The sequence below is a fragment of the Oncorhynchus mykiss genome, chromosome 9, assembly GCF_013265735.2.
Source record: "Oncorhynchus mykiss isolate Arlee chromosome 9, USDA_OmykA_1.1, whole genome shotgun sequence".
Lineage (NCBI taxonomy): Eukaryota > Metazoa > Chordata > Actinopteri > Salmoniformes > Salmonidae > Oncorhynchus > Oncorhynchus mykiss.
This window is the reverse complement of record NC_048573.1, coordinates 71,313,561-71,330,677: the sequence shown is the minus strand read 5'-3', so window position 1 is coordinate 71,330,677 and position 17,117 is coordinate 71,313,561. Positions and strand designations below refer to the sequence as shown.

General features: G+C 38.6%; 1 protein-coding gene across 2 annotated transcripts in view; it reads right to left on the bottom strand.

The window, feature by feature from the left end:
- Positions 1–267: 267 nt before the first annotated feature.
- Positions 268–17,117, bottom strand: part of adora1b (adenosine A1 receptor b) — a 34,796-nt gene continuing 17,946 nt past the window's right edge. For both annotated transcript variants that reach the window (XM_036988909.1, XM_036988910.1), the window contains 2 exons: positions 8,942–9,019; positions 268–1,758 (listed from right to left, as the gene is read on the bottom strand). In XM_036988909.1, coding sequence (XP_036844804.1) covers positions 1,267–1,758; positions 8,942–9,019 — 570 coding nt within the window. In that variant the 3' untranslated portion in view covers positions 268–1,266. The remainder of the gene's footprint in view (positions 1,759–8,941; positions 9,020–17,117) is intronic.

Below are 17,117 nucleotides of genomic sequence, written 5' to 3'. Positions count from 1 at the left end.
AGAAGAGAGGAGGGGAGAGAAGTAGAGGGGAGAGGAGAGTAGAGGTGTAGAGGGAAGAGGAAGGGTGTAGGAGGGGGGCGGAGAGGTGTAGAGTGGAGAGGAGAGATGTAGAGAGGTGAGGAGAGGGGAGAGGAGAGGTGTAGAGGGGAGAGGAGAGGTGTAGAGGGGAGAAGAGAGATTTAGAGGGGAGAGGAGAGATGTGGAGAGGAGAGGTGTCGAGGGGAGAGGAGAGGTGTAGAGGGGAGAGGAGAGATTTAGAGGGGAGAGGAGAGATTTAGAGGGGAGAGGAGAGATGTAGAGATGTAGAGGGGAGAGGAGAGGTGTAGAGGGGAGAGGAGAGGTGTAGAGAGGAGAGGAGACCTCCACTCGTTCCTCCACTGTGCTTCTTGTGCCTTGAGACCCTGAATCAAGAAGTGAGCGTTCATTCACAGCTGCCACCGTAGCTACATTTAATTCAAATTTACATCACTACATTCATGTAAAGCCAGTACAGTTTAATAAACAGCAGGAACATTAACCTTGCAACATCTGGAACTCTTTTAAGCCACATGTTTATTCAGTGTTATAACGTTTGATAATCTGACACTGATTATACCTCACCATCACTGCTCAATTTTGCACTTTTTTTGAATGAGGATCCCACCAACTGTCAGTTCCTCTCTAATTTCACAATGCTAAAAAGGTCAACTGTCAGTTAAAGCTTAGTGCCTTCAGTTCAGTTCACTACTAAGATGTCTCAGTCTCATTATCAAATAGACTTACATTATTGCACGTTTTTGATTACACTTTTTTTTACCGTATAAACCCTAATATTAATTCTCAGTGTTTTTACCGTATAAACCCTAAAACTCATTTTCAATGTTTTTTTTTTTTTTTTCTTTACCCCCCTCTGCCTCAAACTCAAATACACCTCCAGACGAATGTTAAAATTAGATTTCACAGTCTGTAAGATGGATCTTTAAGCTGAAAGTCGCCTAACACGTCTCCAGAATCCTTCCATTCAGTAGGGTACCATGTCACACTCCTTTCAAAGTAGTATACACAAACATCCAGTCACATCCAGGTGCAGGTGCAAGGTACAAAACGTAAACTGCTGGAATGTTTCTCACGCTCCTCCTCCATTGGTTGCCTCACATTCGGGAAACGACTACTATCAGGATGCCACTGACTCCTGTCAAACAACCTCTAGTCATCTCCAAAAAAACATAGGAACTCAAAGGTTTCTGAAACACGTCAATGTAGAAACTCCCGTTCTTCCGGGGATAGTTAGATATTGTTGTGTTCCATCGGCGGTTTCTGTGGCAGCTGGTGGTTAACCATCTGCTCTAGTGGAAGCTGCTGCCCTTCTTGTGATGGCGAATGAGCTGGCGGTGAGTCCCCGATCGGATTAGGATTCCCATTCCCATTCTGGTTCTCGTTCTCCTTCCTGTCCTTCTCACTAGGCTGGTTCAAGATGGCGGGTACGTCCTTACAACAGAAGTACTGCTTCCAGATCTTCAGGAAAGCGTCGCGAAACTTCTTGATGCGGAAGGCGTAGACGATGGGGTTGACGGCTGAGTTGCCGTGTGTGAGCAATATGGCGATGTAGATCAGGAACAGGGGTTTGTCGCAGTTCGGACAGAACAATGTGATGCAGTTGATGATGTGGAGGGGAAGCCAGCTGATGGCGAACAGGAAGAGGACCAGGGCCAGCGACTTGGCCAGTTTGAGTTCCTTGTCGTAGTACTTGTTGGGGTCGGTGTGGCTGATGGTGCAAGCCTGTAAGAATAAATATTATCTTGATTTTGTATTCTTGTTATTATAAATTAATAATCATTACGATAGGTATTTTACCCAGATACTCAGGGAAATAATTCCCCCTGCTGTAGATGGTAATGTAGGTGCCAGTCTGTTATAGATGGTAATGTAGGTGCCAGTCTGTTATAGATGGTAATGTAGGTGCCAGTCTGTTATAGATGGTAGTGTAGGTGCTAGTCTGTTATAGATGGTAATGTAGGTGCCAGTCTGTTATAGATGGTAATGTAGGTGCCAGTCTGTTATAGATGGTAATGTAGGTGCCAGTCTGTTATAGATGGTAATGTAGGTGCCAGTCTGTTATAGATGGTAATGTAGGTGCCAGTCTGTTATAGATGGTAATGTAGGTGCCAGTCTGTTATAGATGGTAATGTAGGTGCCAGTCTGTTATAGATGGTAATGTAGGTGCCAGTCTGTTTCTACTGCTGTAGATGGTAGTGTAGGTGCCAGTCTGTTATAGATGGTAATGTAGGTGCCAGTCTGTTATAGATGGTAATGTAGGTGCCAGTCTGTTATAGATGGTAATGTAGGTGCTAGTCTGAATATAGATGGTAATGTAGGTGCCAGTCTGTTATAGATGGTAATGTAGGTGCCAGTCTGTTATAGATGGTAATGTAGGTGCCAGTCTGTTATAGATGGTAATGTAGGTGCTAGTCTGAATATAGATGGTAGTGTAGGTGCCAGTCTGTTATAGATGGTAATGTAGGTGCCAATCTGTTATAGATGGTAATGTAGGTGCTATTCTGAATATAGATGGTAATGTAGGTGCTAGTCTGAATATAGATGGTAATGTAGGTGCTAGTCTGAATATAGATGGTAATGTAGGTGCCAGTCTGAATATAGATGGTAATGTAGGTGCCAGTCTGTTATAGATGGTAATGTAGGTGCCAGTCTGTTATAGATGGTAATGTAGGTGCTAGTCTGAATATAGATGGTAATGTAGGTGCTAGTCTGAATATAGATGGTAATGTAGGTGCCAGTCTGTTATAGATGGTAATGTAGGTGCCAATCTGTTATAGATGGTAATGTAGGTGCCAGTCTGTTATAGATGGTAATGTAGGTGCCAATCTGTTATAGATGGTAATGTAGGTGCCAATCTGTTATAGATGGTAATGTAGGTGCCAATCTGTTATAGATGGTAATGTTGGTGCCAATCTGTTATAGATGGTAATGTAGGTGCCAGTCTGTTATAGATGGTAATGTAGGTGCTAGTCTGTTATAGATGGTAATGTAGGTGCTAGTCTGAATATAGATGGTAATGTAGGTGCTAGTCTGTTATAGATGGTAATGTAGGTGCTAGTCTGTTATAGATGGTAATGTAGGTGCTAGTCTGAATATAGATGGTAATGTAGGTGCCAGTCTGTTATAGATGGTAATGTAGGTGCCAATCTGTTATAGATGGTAATGTAGGTGCAAGTCTGTTATAGATGGTAATGTAGGTGCTAGTCTGAATATAGATGGTAATGTAGGTGCTAGTCTGAATATAGATGGTAATGTAGGTGCCAGTCTGTTATAGATGGTATTGTAGGTGCCAGTCTGTTATAGATGGTATTGTAGGTGCCAATCTGTTATAGATGGTAATGTAGGTGCTAGTCTGTTGTAGATGGTAATGTAGGTGCCAGTCTGTTATAGATGGTAATGTAGGTGCCAGTCTGTTATAGATGGTAGTGTAGGTGCTAGTCTGTTATAGATGGTAATGTAGGTGCCAGTCTGTTATAGATGGTAGTGTAGGTGCTAGTCTGTTATAGATGGTAATGTAGGTGCCAGTCTGTTATAGATGGTAATGTAGGTGCTAGTCTGTTATAGATGGTAATGTAGGTGCTAGTCTGAATATAGATGGTAATGTAGGTGCCAGTCTGTTATAGATGGTAATGTAGTTGCCAGTCTGTTATAGATGGTAATGTAGGTGCCAGTCTGTTATAGATGGTAATGTAGGTGCTAGTCTGTTATAGATGGTAATGTAGGTGCCAGTCTGTTATAGATGGTAATGTAGGTGCTAGTCTGAATATAGATGGTAATGTAGGTGCCAGTCTGTTATAGATGGTAATGTAGGTGCCAGTCTGTTATAGATGGTAATGTAGGTGCCAGTCTGTTATAGATGGTAATGTAGGTGCCAGTCTGTTATAGATGGTAATGTAGGTGCCAGTCTGTTATAGATGGTAATGTAGGTGCCAGTCTGTTTCTACTGCTGTAGATGGTAGTGTAGGTGCTAGTTTGTTCCTACTGCTGTAGATGGTAGTGTAGGTGCCAGTCTGTTATAGATGGTAATGTAGGTGCCAGTCTGTTATAGATGGTAATGTAGGTGCCAGTCTGTTATAGATGGTAATGTAGGTGCTAGTCTGAATATAGATGGTAATGTAGGTGCCAGTCTGTTATAGATGGTAATGTAGGTGCCAGTCTGTTATAGATGGTAATGTAGGTGCCAGTCTGTTATAGATGGTAATGTAGGTGCTAGTCTGAATATAGATGGTAGTGTAGGTGCTAGTCTGAATATAGATGGTAATGTAGGTGCCAGTCTGTTATAGATGGTAATGTAGGTGCCAATCTGTTATAGATGGTAATGTAGGTGCTAGTCTGAATATAGATGGTAGTGTAGGTGCTAGTCTGAATATAGATGGTAATGTAGGTGCCAATCTGTTATAGATGGTAATGTAGGTGCCAATCTGTTATAGATGGTAATGTAGGTGCTAGTCTGTTATAGATGGTAATGTAGGTGCTAGTCTGTTATAGATGGTAATGTAGGTGCTAGTCTGAATATAGATGGTAGTGTAGGTGCCAGTCTGTTATAGATGGTAATGTAGGTGCCAGTCTGTTATAGATGGTAATGTAGGTGCTAGTCTGAATATAGATGGTAATGTAGGTGCCAGTCTGAATATAGATGGTAATGTATGTGCCAGTCTGTTATAGATGGTAATGTAGGTGCCAATCTGTTATAGATGGTAATGTAGGTGCCAGTCTGTTATAGATGGTAATGTAGGTGCCAATCTGTTATAGATGGTAATGTAGGTGCCAATCTGTTATAGATGGTAATGTAGGTGCCAATCTGTTATAGATGGTAATGTAGGTGCTAGTCTGAATATAGATGGTAATGTAGGTGCCAATCTGTTATAGATGGTAATGTAGGTGCCAGTCTGTTATAGATGGTAATGTAGGTGCCAATCTGTTATAGATGGTAATGTAGGTGCCAATCTGTTATAGATGGTAATGTAGGTGCCAATCTGTTATAGATGGTAATGTAGGTGCCAATCTGTTATAGATGGTAATGTAGGTGCCAGTCTGTTATAGATGGTAATGTAGGTGCTAGTCTGTTATAGATGGTAATGTAGGTGCTAGTCTGAATATAGATGGTAATGTAGGTGCTAGTCTGTTATAGATGGTAATGTAGGTGCTAGTCTGTTATAGATGGTAATGTAGGTGCCAGTCTGAATATAGATGGTAATGTAGGTGCCAATCTGTTATAGATGGTAATGTAGGTGCTAGTCTGAATATAGATGGTAATGTAGGTGCTAGTCTGAATATAGATGGTAATGTAGGTGCTAGTCTGAATATAGATGGTAATGTAGGTGCTAGTCTGAATATAGATGGTAATGTAGGTGCCAGTCTGTTATAGATGGTAATGTAGGTGCCAGTCTGTTTCTACTGCTGTAGATGGTAGTGTAGGTGCTAGTCTGTTCCTACTGCTGTAGATGGTAGTGTAGGTGCCAGTCTGTTCCTACTGCTGTAGATGGTAGTGTAGGTGCTAGTCTGTTCCTACTGCTGTAGATGGTAGTGTAGGTGCCAGTCTGTTCCTACTGCTGTAGATGGTAGTGTAGGTGCCAGTCTGTTATAGATGGTAATGTAGGTGCCAGTCTATTATAGATGGTAATGTAGGTAGTAATGTACCTAATGGTAATGTAGGTGCCAGTCTGTTTCTACTGCTGTAGATGGTAGTGTATGTGCCAGTCTGTTCCTACTGCTGTAGATGGTAGTGTAGGTGCCAGTCTGTTCCTACTGCTGTAGATGGTAGTGTAGGTGCCAGTCTGTTCCTACTGCTGTAGATGGTAGTTTAGGTGACAGTCTGTTCCTACTGCTGTAGATGGTAGTGTAGGTGCCAGTCTGTTCCTACTGCTGTAGATGGTAGTTTAGGTGCTAGTCTGTTCCTACTGCTGTAGATGGTAGTGTAGGTGCCAGTCTGTTCCTACTGCTGTAGATGGTAGTGTAGGTGCCAGTCTGTTCCTACTGCTGTAGATGGTAGTGTAGGTGCCAGTCTGTTTCTACTGCTGTAGATGGTAGTGTAGGTGCTAGTTTGTTCCTACTGCTGTAGATGGTAGTGTAGGTGCTAGTCTGTTCCTACTGCTGTAGATGGTAGTGTAGGTGCCAGTCTGTTCCTACTGCTGTAGATGGTAGTGTAGGTGACAGTCTGTTCCTACTGCCGTAGATGGTAGTGTAGGTGCCAGTCTGTTCCTACTGCTGTAGATGGTAGTGTAGGTGCAAGTCTGTTCCTACTGCTGTAGATGGTAGTGTAGGTGCCAGTCTGTTCCTACTGCTGTAGATGGTAGTTTAGGTGCCAGTCTGTTCCGACTGCTGTAGATGGTAGTGTAGGTGCCAGTATGTTCCTACTGCTGTAGATGGTAGTGTAGGTGCTAGTCTGTTCCTACTGCTGTAGATGGTAGTGTAGGTGCCAGTCTGTTCCTACTGCTGTACATGGTAGTTTAGGTGCTAGTCTGTTCCTACTGCTGTAGATGGTAGTTTAGGTGCTAGTCTGTCCCTACTGCTGTAGATGGTAGTGTAGGTGCTAGTCTGTTCCTACTGCTGTAGATGGTAGTGTAGGTGCCAGTCTGTTCCTACTGCTGTAGATGGTAGTGTAGGTGCCAGTCTGTTTCTACTGCTGTAGATGGTAGTTTAGGTGGTAGTCTGTTCCTACTGCTGTAGATGGTAGTGTAGGTGCCAGTCTGTTCCTACTGCTGTAGATGGTAGTTTAGGTGCCAGTCTGTTTCTACTGCTGTTGATGGTAGTTTAGGTGCCAATCTGTTCCTACTGCTGTAGATGGTAGTTTAGGTGCTAGTCTGTTCCTACTGCTGTAGATGGTAGTGTAGGTGCCAGTCTGTTCCTACTGCTGTAGATGGTAGTTTAGGTGCCAGTCTGTTCCTACTGCTGTAGATGGTAGTGTAGGTGCCAGTCTGTTCCTACTGCTGTAGATGGTAGTGTAGGTGCTAGTCTGTTCCTACTGCTGTAGATGGTAGTGTAGGTGCCAGTCTGTTATAGATGGTAATGTAGGTGCCAGTCTATTATAGATGGTAATGTAGTTAGTAATGTACCTAATGGTAATGTAGGTGCCAGTCTGTTTCTACTGCTGTAGATGGTAGTGTATGTGCCAGTCTGTTCCTACTGCTGTAGATGGTAGTGTAGGTGCCAGTCTGTTCCTACTGCTGTAGATGGTAGTTTAGGTACTAGTCTGTTCCTACTGCTGTAGATGGTAGTTTAGGTGCTAGTCTGTTCCTACTGCTGTAGATGGTAGTTTAGGTGCTAGTCTGTTCCTACTGCTGTAGATGGTAGTTTAGGTGCTAGTCTGTTCCTACTGCTGTAGATGGTAGGTTAGGTGCTAGTCTGTTCCTACTGCTGTAGATGGTAGTTTAGGTGCTAGTCTGTTCCTACTGCTGTAGATGGTAGTGTAGGTGCCAGTCTGTTCCTACTGCTGTAGATGGTAGTGTAGGTGCCAGTCTGTTCCTACTGCTGTAGATGGTGGTGTAGGTGCCAGTCTGTTCCTACTGCTGTAGATGGTAGTTTAGGTGCTAATCTGTTTCTACTGCTGTAGATGGTAGTGTAGGTGCCAGTCTGTTCCTACTGCTGTACATGGTAGTTTAGGTGCTAGTCTGTTCCTACTGCTGTAGATGGTAGTTTAGGTGCTAGTCTGTTCCTACTGCTGTAGATGGTAGTTTAGGTGCCTGTCTGTTCCTACTGCTGTAGATGGTAGTGCAGGTGCCAGTCTGTTCCTACTGCTGTAGATGGTAGTGTAGGTGCTAGTTTGTTCCTACTGCTGTAGATGGTAGTTTAGGTGCTAATCTGTTTCTACTGCTGTAGATGGTAGTGTAGGTGCCAGTCTGTTCCTACTGCTGTACATGGTAGTTCAGGTGCTAGTCTGTTCCTACTGCTGTAGATGGTAGTTTAGGTGCTAGTCTGTTCCTACTGCTGTAGATGGTAGTTTAGGTGCCAGTCTGTTCCTACTGCTGTAGATGGTAGTGTAGGTGCCAGTCTGTTCCTACTGCTGTAGATGGTAGTGTAGGTGCCAGTCTGTTCCTACTGCTGTAGATGGTAGTGTAGGTGCCAGTCTGTTCCTACTGCTGTAGATGGTAGTGTAGGTGCCAGTCTGTTCCTACTGCTGTAGATGGTAGTGTAGGTGCCAGTCTGTTCCTACTGCTGTAGATGGTAGTTTAGGTGCTAGTCTGTTCCTACTGCTGTAGATGGTAGTGTAGGTGCCAGTCTGTTCCTTCTGCTGTAGATGGTAGTTCAGGTGCTAGTCTGTTCCTACTGCTGTAGATGGTAGTTTAGGTGCTAGTCTGTTCCTACTGCTGTAGATGGTAGTTTAGGTGCCAGTCTGTTCCTACTGCTGTAGATGGTAGTGTAGGTGCCAGTCTGTTCCTACTGCTGTAGATGGTAGTTTAGGTGCCAGTCTGTTCCTACTGCTGTAGATGGTAGTTTAGGTGCTAGTCTGTTCCTACTGCTGTAGATGGTAGTTTAGGTGGTAGTCTGTTCCTACTGCTGTAGATGGTAGTTTAGGTGCCAGTCTGTTCCTACTGCTGTAGATGGTAGTGTAGGTGCTAGTCTGTTCCTACTGCTGTAGATGGTAGTGTAGGTGCCAGTCTGTTCCTACTGCTGTAGATGGTAGTTTAGGTGCTAGTCTGTTCCTACTGCTGTAGATGGTAGTTTAGGTGCTAGTCTGTTCCTACTGCTGTAGATGGTAGTGTAGGTGCCAGTCTGTTCCTACTGCTGTAGATGGTAGTTTAGGTGCCAGTCTGTTCCTACTGCTGTAGATGGTAGTTTAGGTGCCAGTCTGTTCCTACTGCTGTAGATGGTAGTGTAGGTGCCAGTCTGTTCCTACTGCTGTAGATGGTAGTGTAGATGTGGGGCCCTGCTACATAGATGGGGGAAGGAGGGCTGGTCACCTCACCTTCTTGTTGAGCTGCTTGTGGATCATGTAGAAGATCTCTGTGTAAATGACCAGCATGAGGAGTAAAGGAGGCAGCACCTGTAGTGGAAACATAATCCGGTCCTGGTTAGCTCCAGTACCACGTTTTACCCCATGCACTAGTTGAGCTACACAACTACTTAACAACAAATTAGATATGCTTTCTGTGAAGTTCAACAAACAACATCAGACGCCCTGACTTCCATTCTTATGCACATAAGATATACTACATAAAGAGAGATGTTATAATACCCAGCTGATATACTACGTATAGAGAGATGTTATAATACCCAGCTGATATACTACGTATAGAGAGATGTTATAATACCCAGCTGATATACTACATAAAGAGAGATGTTATAATACCCAGCTGATATACTACATATAGAGAGATGTTATACTACCCAGCTGATATACTACATAAAGAGAGATGTTATAATACCCAGCTGATATACTACATATAGAGAGATGTTATACTACCCAGCTGATATACTACATATAGAGAGATGTTATAATACCCAGCTGATATACTACATAAAGAGAGATGTTATACTACCCAGCTGATATACTACATATATAGAGATGTTATAATACCCATCTGATATACTACGTATAGAGAGATGTTATAATACCCAGCTGATATACTACATATAGAGAGATGTTATAATACCCATCTGATATACTACATATAGAGAGATGTTATAATACCCAGCTGATATACTACATACAGAGAGATGTTATACTACCCAGCTGATATACTACATATAGAGAGATGTTATACTACCAAGCTGATATACTACATATAGAGAGATGTTATAATACCCAGCTGATATACTACATAAAGAGAGATGTTATAATACCCAGCTGATATACTACATACAGAGAGATATTATACTACCCAGCTGATATACTACATATAGAGAGATGTTATACTACCAATCTGATATACTACATATAGAGAGATGTTATACTACCCAGCTGATATACTACATATAGAGAGATGTTATAATACCCAGCTGATATACTACATAAAGAGAGATGTTATAATACCCAGCTGATATACTACATGAAGAGAGATGTTATACTACCCAGCTGATATACTACATATAGAGAGATGTTATAATACCCAGCTGATATACTACATAAAGAGAGATGTTATAATACCCAGCTGATATACTACATAAAGAGAGATGTTATAATACCCAGCTGATATTCTACATAAAGAGAGATGTTATAATACCCAGCTGATATACTACATATAGAGAGATGTTATAATACCCAGCTGATATACTACATATAGAGAGATGTTATAATACCCAGCTGATATACTACATAAAGAGAGATGTTATACTACCCAGCTGATATACTACATATAGAGAGATGTTATAATACCCAGCTGATATACTACATAAAGAGAGATGTTATAATACCCAGCTGATATACTACATGAAGAGAGATGTTATAATACCCAGCTGATATACTACATATAGAGAGATGTTATAATACCCAGCTGATATACTACATATAGAGAGATGTTATAATACCCAGCTGATATACTACATATAGAGAGATGTTATAATACCCAGCTGATATACTACATATAGAGAGATGTTATAATACCCAGCTGATATACTACATAAAGAGAGATGTTATAATACCCAGCTGATATACTACATATAGAGAGATGTTATAATACCCAGCTGATATACTACATAAAGAGAGATGTTATAATACCCAGCTGATATACTACATATAGAAGAGAGATGTTATAATACCCAGCTGATATTCTACATAAAGAGAGATGTTATAATACCCAGCTGATATACTACATATAGAGAGATGTTATAATACCCAGCTGATATACTACATATAGAGAGATGTTATAATACCCAGCTGATATACTACGTATAGAGAGATGTTATACTACCCAGCTGATATACTACATAAAGAGAGATGTTATAATACCCAGCTGATATACTACATATAGAGAGATGTTATAATACCCAGCTGATATACTACATATATAGAGATGTTATAATACCCAGCTGATATACTACATATATAGAGATGTTATAATACCCAGCTGATATACTACGTATAGAGAGATGTTATACTACCCAGCTGATATACTACATAAAGAGAGATGTTATAATACCCAGCTGATATACTACATATAGAGAGATGTTATAATACCCAGCTGATATACTACATATATAGAGATGTTATAATACCCAGCTGATATACTACATATATAGAGATGTTATACTACCCAGCTGATATACTACATATAGAGAGATGTTATAATACCCAGCTGATATACTACATAAAGAGAGATGTTATACTACCCAGCTGATATACTACATGAAGAGAGATGTTATAATACCCAGCTGATATACTACATATAGAGAGATGTTATAATACCCAGCTGATATACTACGTATAGAGAGATGTTATAATACCCAGCTGATATACTACATATAGAGAGATGTTATAATACCCAGCTGATATACTACATATAGAGAGATGTTATAATACCCAGCTGATATACTACGTATAGAGAGATGTTATAATACCCAGCTGATATACTACGTATAGAGAGATGTTATAATACCCAGCTGATATACTACATATAGAGAGATGTTATAATACCCAGCTGATATACTACATATAGAGAGATGTTATAATACCCAGCTGATATACTACGTATAGAGAGATGTTATAATACCCAGCTGATATACTACATGAAGAGAGATGTTATAATACCCAGCTGATATACTACATATATAGAGATGTTATAATACCCAGCTGATATACTACATCAAGAGAGATGTTATAATACCCAGCTGATATACTACATATAGAGAGATGTTATAATACCCAGCTGATATACTACATATAGAGAGATGTTATAATACCCAGCTGATATACTACGTATAGAGAGATGTTATACTACCCAGCTGATATACTACATATAGAGAGATGTTATAATACCCAGCTGATATACTACATATAGAGAGATGTTATAATACCCAGCTGATATACTACGTATAGAGAGATGTTATAATACCCAGCTGATATACTACATATAGAGAGATGTTATAATACCCAGCTGATATACTACATAAAGAGAGATGTTATAATACCCAGCTGATATACTACATATATAGAGATGTTATACTACCCAGCTGATATACTACATATATAGAGATGTTATACTACCCAGCTGATATACTACATAAAGAGAGATGTTATACTACCCAGCTGATATACTACATATAGAGAGATGTTATAATACCCAGCTGATATACTACATAAAGAGAGATGTTATAATACCCAGCTGATATACTACATATATAGAGATGTTATACTACCCAGCTGATATACTACATATATAGAGATGTTATATTACCCAGCTGATATACTACATATAGAGAGATGTTATAATACCCAGCTGATATACTACATATAGAGAGATGTTATAATACCCAGCTGATATACTACATAAAGAGAGATGTTATAATACCCAGCTGATATACTACATATAGAGAGATGTTATAATACCCAGCTGATATACTACATATAGAGAGATGTTATAATACCCAGCTGATATACTACATAAAGAGAGATGTTATAATACCCAGCTGATATACTACATAAAGAGAGATGTTATAATACCCAGCTGATATACTACGTATAGAGAGATGTTATAATACCCAGCTGATATACTACATATAGAGAGATGTTATAATACCCAGCTGATATACTACATATAGAGAGATGTTATAATACCCAGCTGATATACTACATATAGAGAGATGTTATACTACCCAGCTGATATACTACATATAGAGAGATGTTATAATACCCAGCTGATATACTACATGAAGAGAGATGTTATAATACCCAGCTGATATACTACGTATAGAGAGATGTTATACTACCCAGCTGATATACTACATAAAGAGAGATGTTATAATACCCAGCTGATATACTACATATAGAGAGATGTTATACTACCCAGCTGATATACTACATATAGAGAGATGTTATAATACCCAGCTGATATACTACATATAGAGAGATGTTATACTACCCAGCTGATATACTACGTATAGAGAGATGTTATAATACCCAGCTGATATACTACATAAAGAGAGATGTTATACTACCCAGCTGATATACTACATATATAGAGATGTTATAATACCCAGCTGATATACTACATAAAGAGAGATGTTATAATACCCAGCTGATATACTACATATAGAAGAGAGATGTTATAATACCCAGCTGATATACTACATATAGAGAGATGTTATAATACCCAGCTGATATACTACGTATAGAGAGATGTTATAATACCCAGCTGATATACTACATATAGAGAGATGTTATAATACCCAGCTGATATACTACGTATAGAGAGATGTTATAATACCCAGCTGATATACTACATGAAGAGAGATGTTATAATACCCAGCTGATATACTACATATATAGAGATGTTATAATACCCAGCTGATATACTACATCAAGAGAGATGTTATAATACCCAGCTGATATACTACATATAGAGAGATGTTATAATACCCAGCTGATATACTACATATAGAGAGATGTTATAATACCCAGCTGATATACTACGTATAGAGAGATGTTATACTACCCAGCTGATATACTACATATAGAGAGATGTTATAATACCCAGCTGATATACTACATATAGAGAGATGTTATAATACCCAGCTGATATACTACGTATAGAGAGATGTTATAATACCCAGCTGATATACTACATATAGAGAGATGTTATAATACCCAGCTGATATACTACATAAAGAGAGATGTTATAATACCCAGCTGATATACTACATATATAGAGATGTTATACTACCCAGCTGATATACTACATATATAGAGATGTTATACTACCCAGCTGATATACTACATAAAGAGAGATGTTATACTACCCAGCTGATATACTACATATAGAGAGATGTTATAATACCCAGCTGATATACTACATAAAGAGAGATGTTATAATACCCAGCTGATATACTACATATATAGAGATGTTATACTACCCAGCTGATATACTACATATATAGAGATGTTATATTACCCAGCTGATATACTACATATAGAGAGATGTTATAATACCCAGCTGATATACTACATATAGAGAGATGTTATAATACCCAGCTGATATACTACATAAAGAGAGATGTTATAATACCCAGCTGATATACTACATATAGAGAGATGTTATAATACCCAGCTGATATACTACATATAGAGAGATGTTATAATACCCAGCTGATATACTACATAAAGAGAGATGTTATAATACCCAGCTGATATACTACATAAAGAGAGATGTTATAATACCCAGCTGATATACTACGTATAGAGAGATGTTATAATACCCAGCTGATATACTACATATAGAGAGATGTTATAATACCCAGCTGATATACTACATATAGAGAGATGTTATAATACCCAGCTGATATACTACATATAGAGAGATGTTATACTACCCAGCTGATATACTACATATAGAGAGATGTTATAATACCCAGCTGATATACTACATGAAGAGAGATGTTATAATACCCAGCTGATATACTACGTATAGAGAGATGTTATAATACCCAGCTGATATACTACATAAAGAGAGATGTTATAATACCCAGCTGATATACTACGTATAGAGAGATGTTATAATACCCAGCTGATATACTACATATAGAGAGATGTTATAATACCCAGCTGATATACTACATATAGAGAGATGTTATACTACCCAGCTGATATACTACGTATAGAGAGATGTTATAATACCCAGCTGATATACTACATATAGAGAGATGTTATAATACCCAGCTGATATACTACATATAGAGAGATGTTATAATACCCAGCTGATATACTACGTATAGAGAGATGTTATAATACCCATCTGATATACTACATATAGAGAGATGTTATAATACCCAGCTGATATACTACTTATAGAGAGATGTTATAATACCCAGCTGATATACTACATATATAGAGATGTTATACTACCCATCTGATATACTACATATAGAGAGATGTTATACTACCCAGCTGATATACTACGTATAGAGAGATGTTATAATACCCATCTGATATACTACATATAGAGAGATGTTATAATACCCATCTGATATACTACATATAGAGAGATGTTATAATACCCAGCTGATATACTACGTATAGAGAGATGTTATACTACCCAGCTGATATACTACATGAAGAGAGATGTTATAATACCCAGCTGATATACTACATATAGAGAGATGTTATAATACCCAGCTGATATACTACTTATAGAGAGATGTTATAATACCCAGCTGATATACTACATATATAGAGATGTTATACTACCCATCTGATATACTGCATATAGAGAGATGTTATAATACCCATCTGATATACTACATATAGAGAGATGTTATAATACCCAGCTGATATACTACGTATAGAGAGATGTTATACTACCCAGCTGATATACTACATGAAGAGAGATGTTATACTACCCAGCTGATATACTACGTATAGAGAGATGTTATAATACCCAGCTGATATACTACATATAGAGAGATGTTATAATACCCATCTGATATACTACGTATAGAGAGATGTTATAATACCCAGCTGATATACTACGTATAGAGAGATGTTATAATACCCAGCTGATATACTACGTATAGAGAGATGTTACAATACCCAGCTGATATACTACATAAAGAGAGATGTTATAATACCCAGCTGATATACTACGTATAGAGAGATGTTACAATACCCAGCTGATATACTACGTATAGAGAGATGTTATAATACCCAGCTGATATACTACATAAAGAGAGATGTTATACTACCCAGCTGATATACTACGTATAGAGAGATGTTATAATACCCAGCTGATATACTACATAAAGAGAGATGTTATAATACCCAGCTGATATTCTACATAAAGAGAGATGTTATAATACCCAGCTGATATACTACATATAGAAGAGAGATGTTATAATACCCATCTGATATACTACGTATAGAGAGATGTTATAATACCCAGCTGATATACTACATATAGAAGAGAGATGTTATAATACCCAGCTGATATACTACATATAGAGAGATGTTATAATACCCAGCTGATATACTACGTATAGAGAGATGTTATAATACCCATCTGATATACTACATATAGAGAGATGTTATAATACCCATCTGATATACTACATATAGAGAGATGTTATAATACCCATCTGATATACTACGTATAGAGATGTTATAATACCCAGCTGATATACTACGTATAGAGAGATGTTATAATACCCATCTGATATACTACATATAGAGAGATGTTATAATACCCAGCTGATATACTACGTATAGAGAGATGTTATAATACCCAGCTGATATACTACATATAGAGAGATGTTATACTACCCAGCTGATATACTACGTATAGAGAGATGTTATAATACCCATCTGATATACTACATATAGAGAGATGTTATAATACCCATCTGATATACTACATATAGAGAGATGTTATAATACCCAGCTGATATACTACGTATAGAGAGATGTTATACTACCCAGCTGATATACTACATGAAGAGAGATGTTATAATACCCAGCTGATATACTACATATAGAGAGATGTTATAATACCCAGCTGATATACTACGTATAGAGAGATGTTATACTACCCAGCTGATATACTACATGAAGAGAGATGTTATACTACCCAGCTGATATACTACGTATAGAGAGATGTTATAATACCCAGCTGATATACTACATATAGAGAGATGTTATAATACCCAGCTGATATACTACGTATAGAGAGATGTTATACTACCCAGCTGATATACTACATGAAGAGAGATGTTATACTACCCAGCTGATATACTACGTATAGAGAGATGTTATAATACCCAGCTGATATACTACTTATAGAGAGATGTTATAATACCCAGCTGATATACTACATGAAGAGAGATGTTATAATACCCAGCTGATATACTACATATAGAGAGATGTTATAATACCCAGCTGATATACTACATGAAGAGAGATGTTATACTACCCAGCTGATATACTACGTATAGAGAGATGT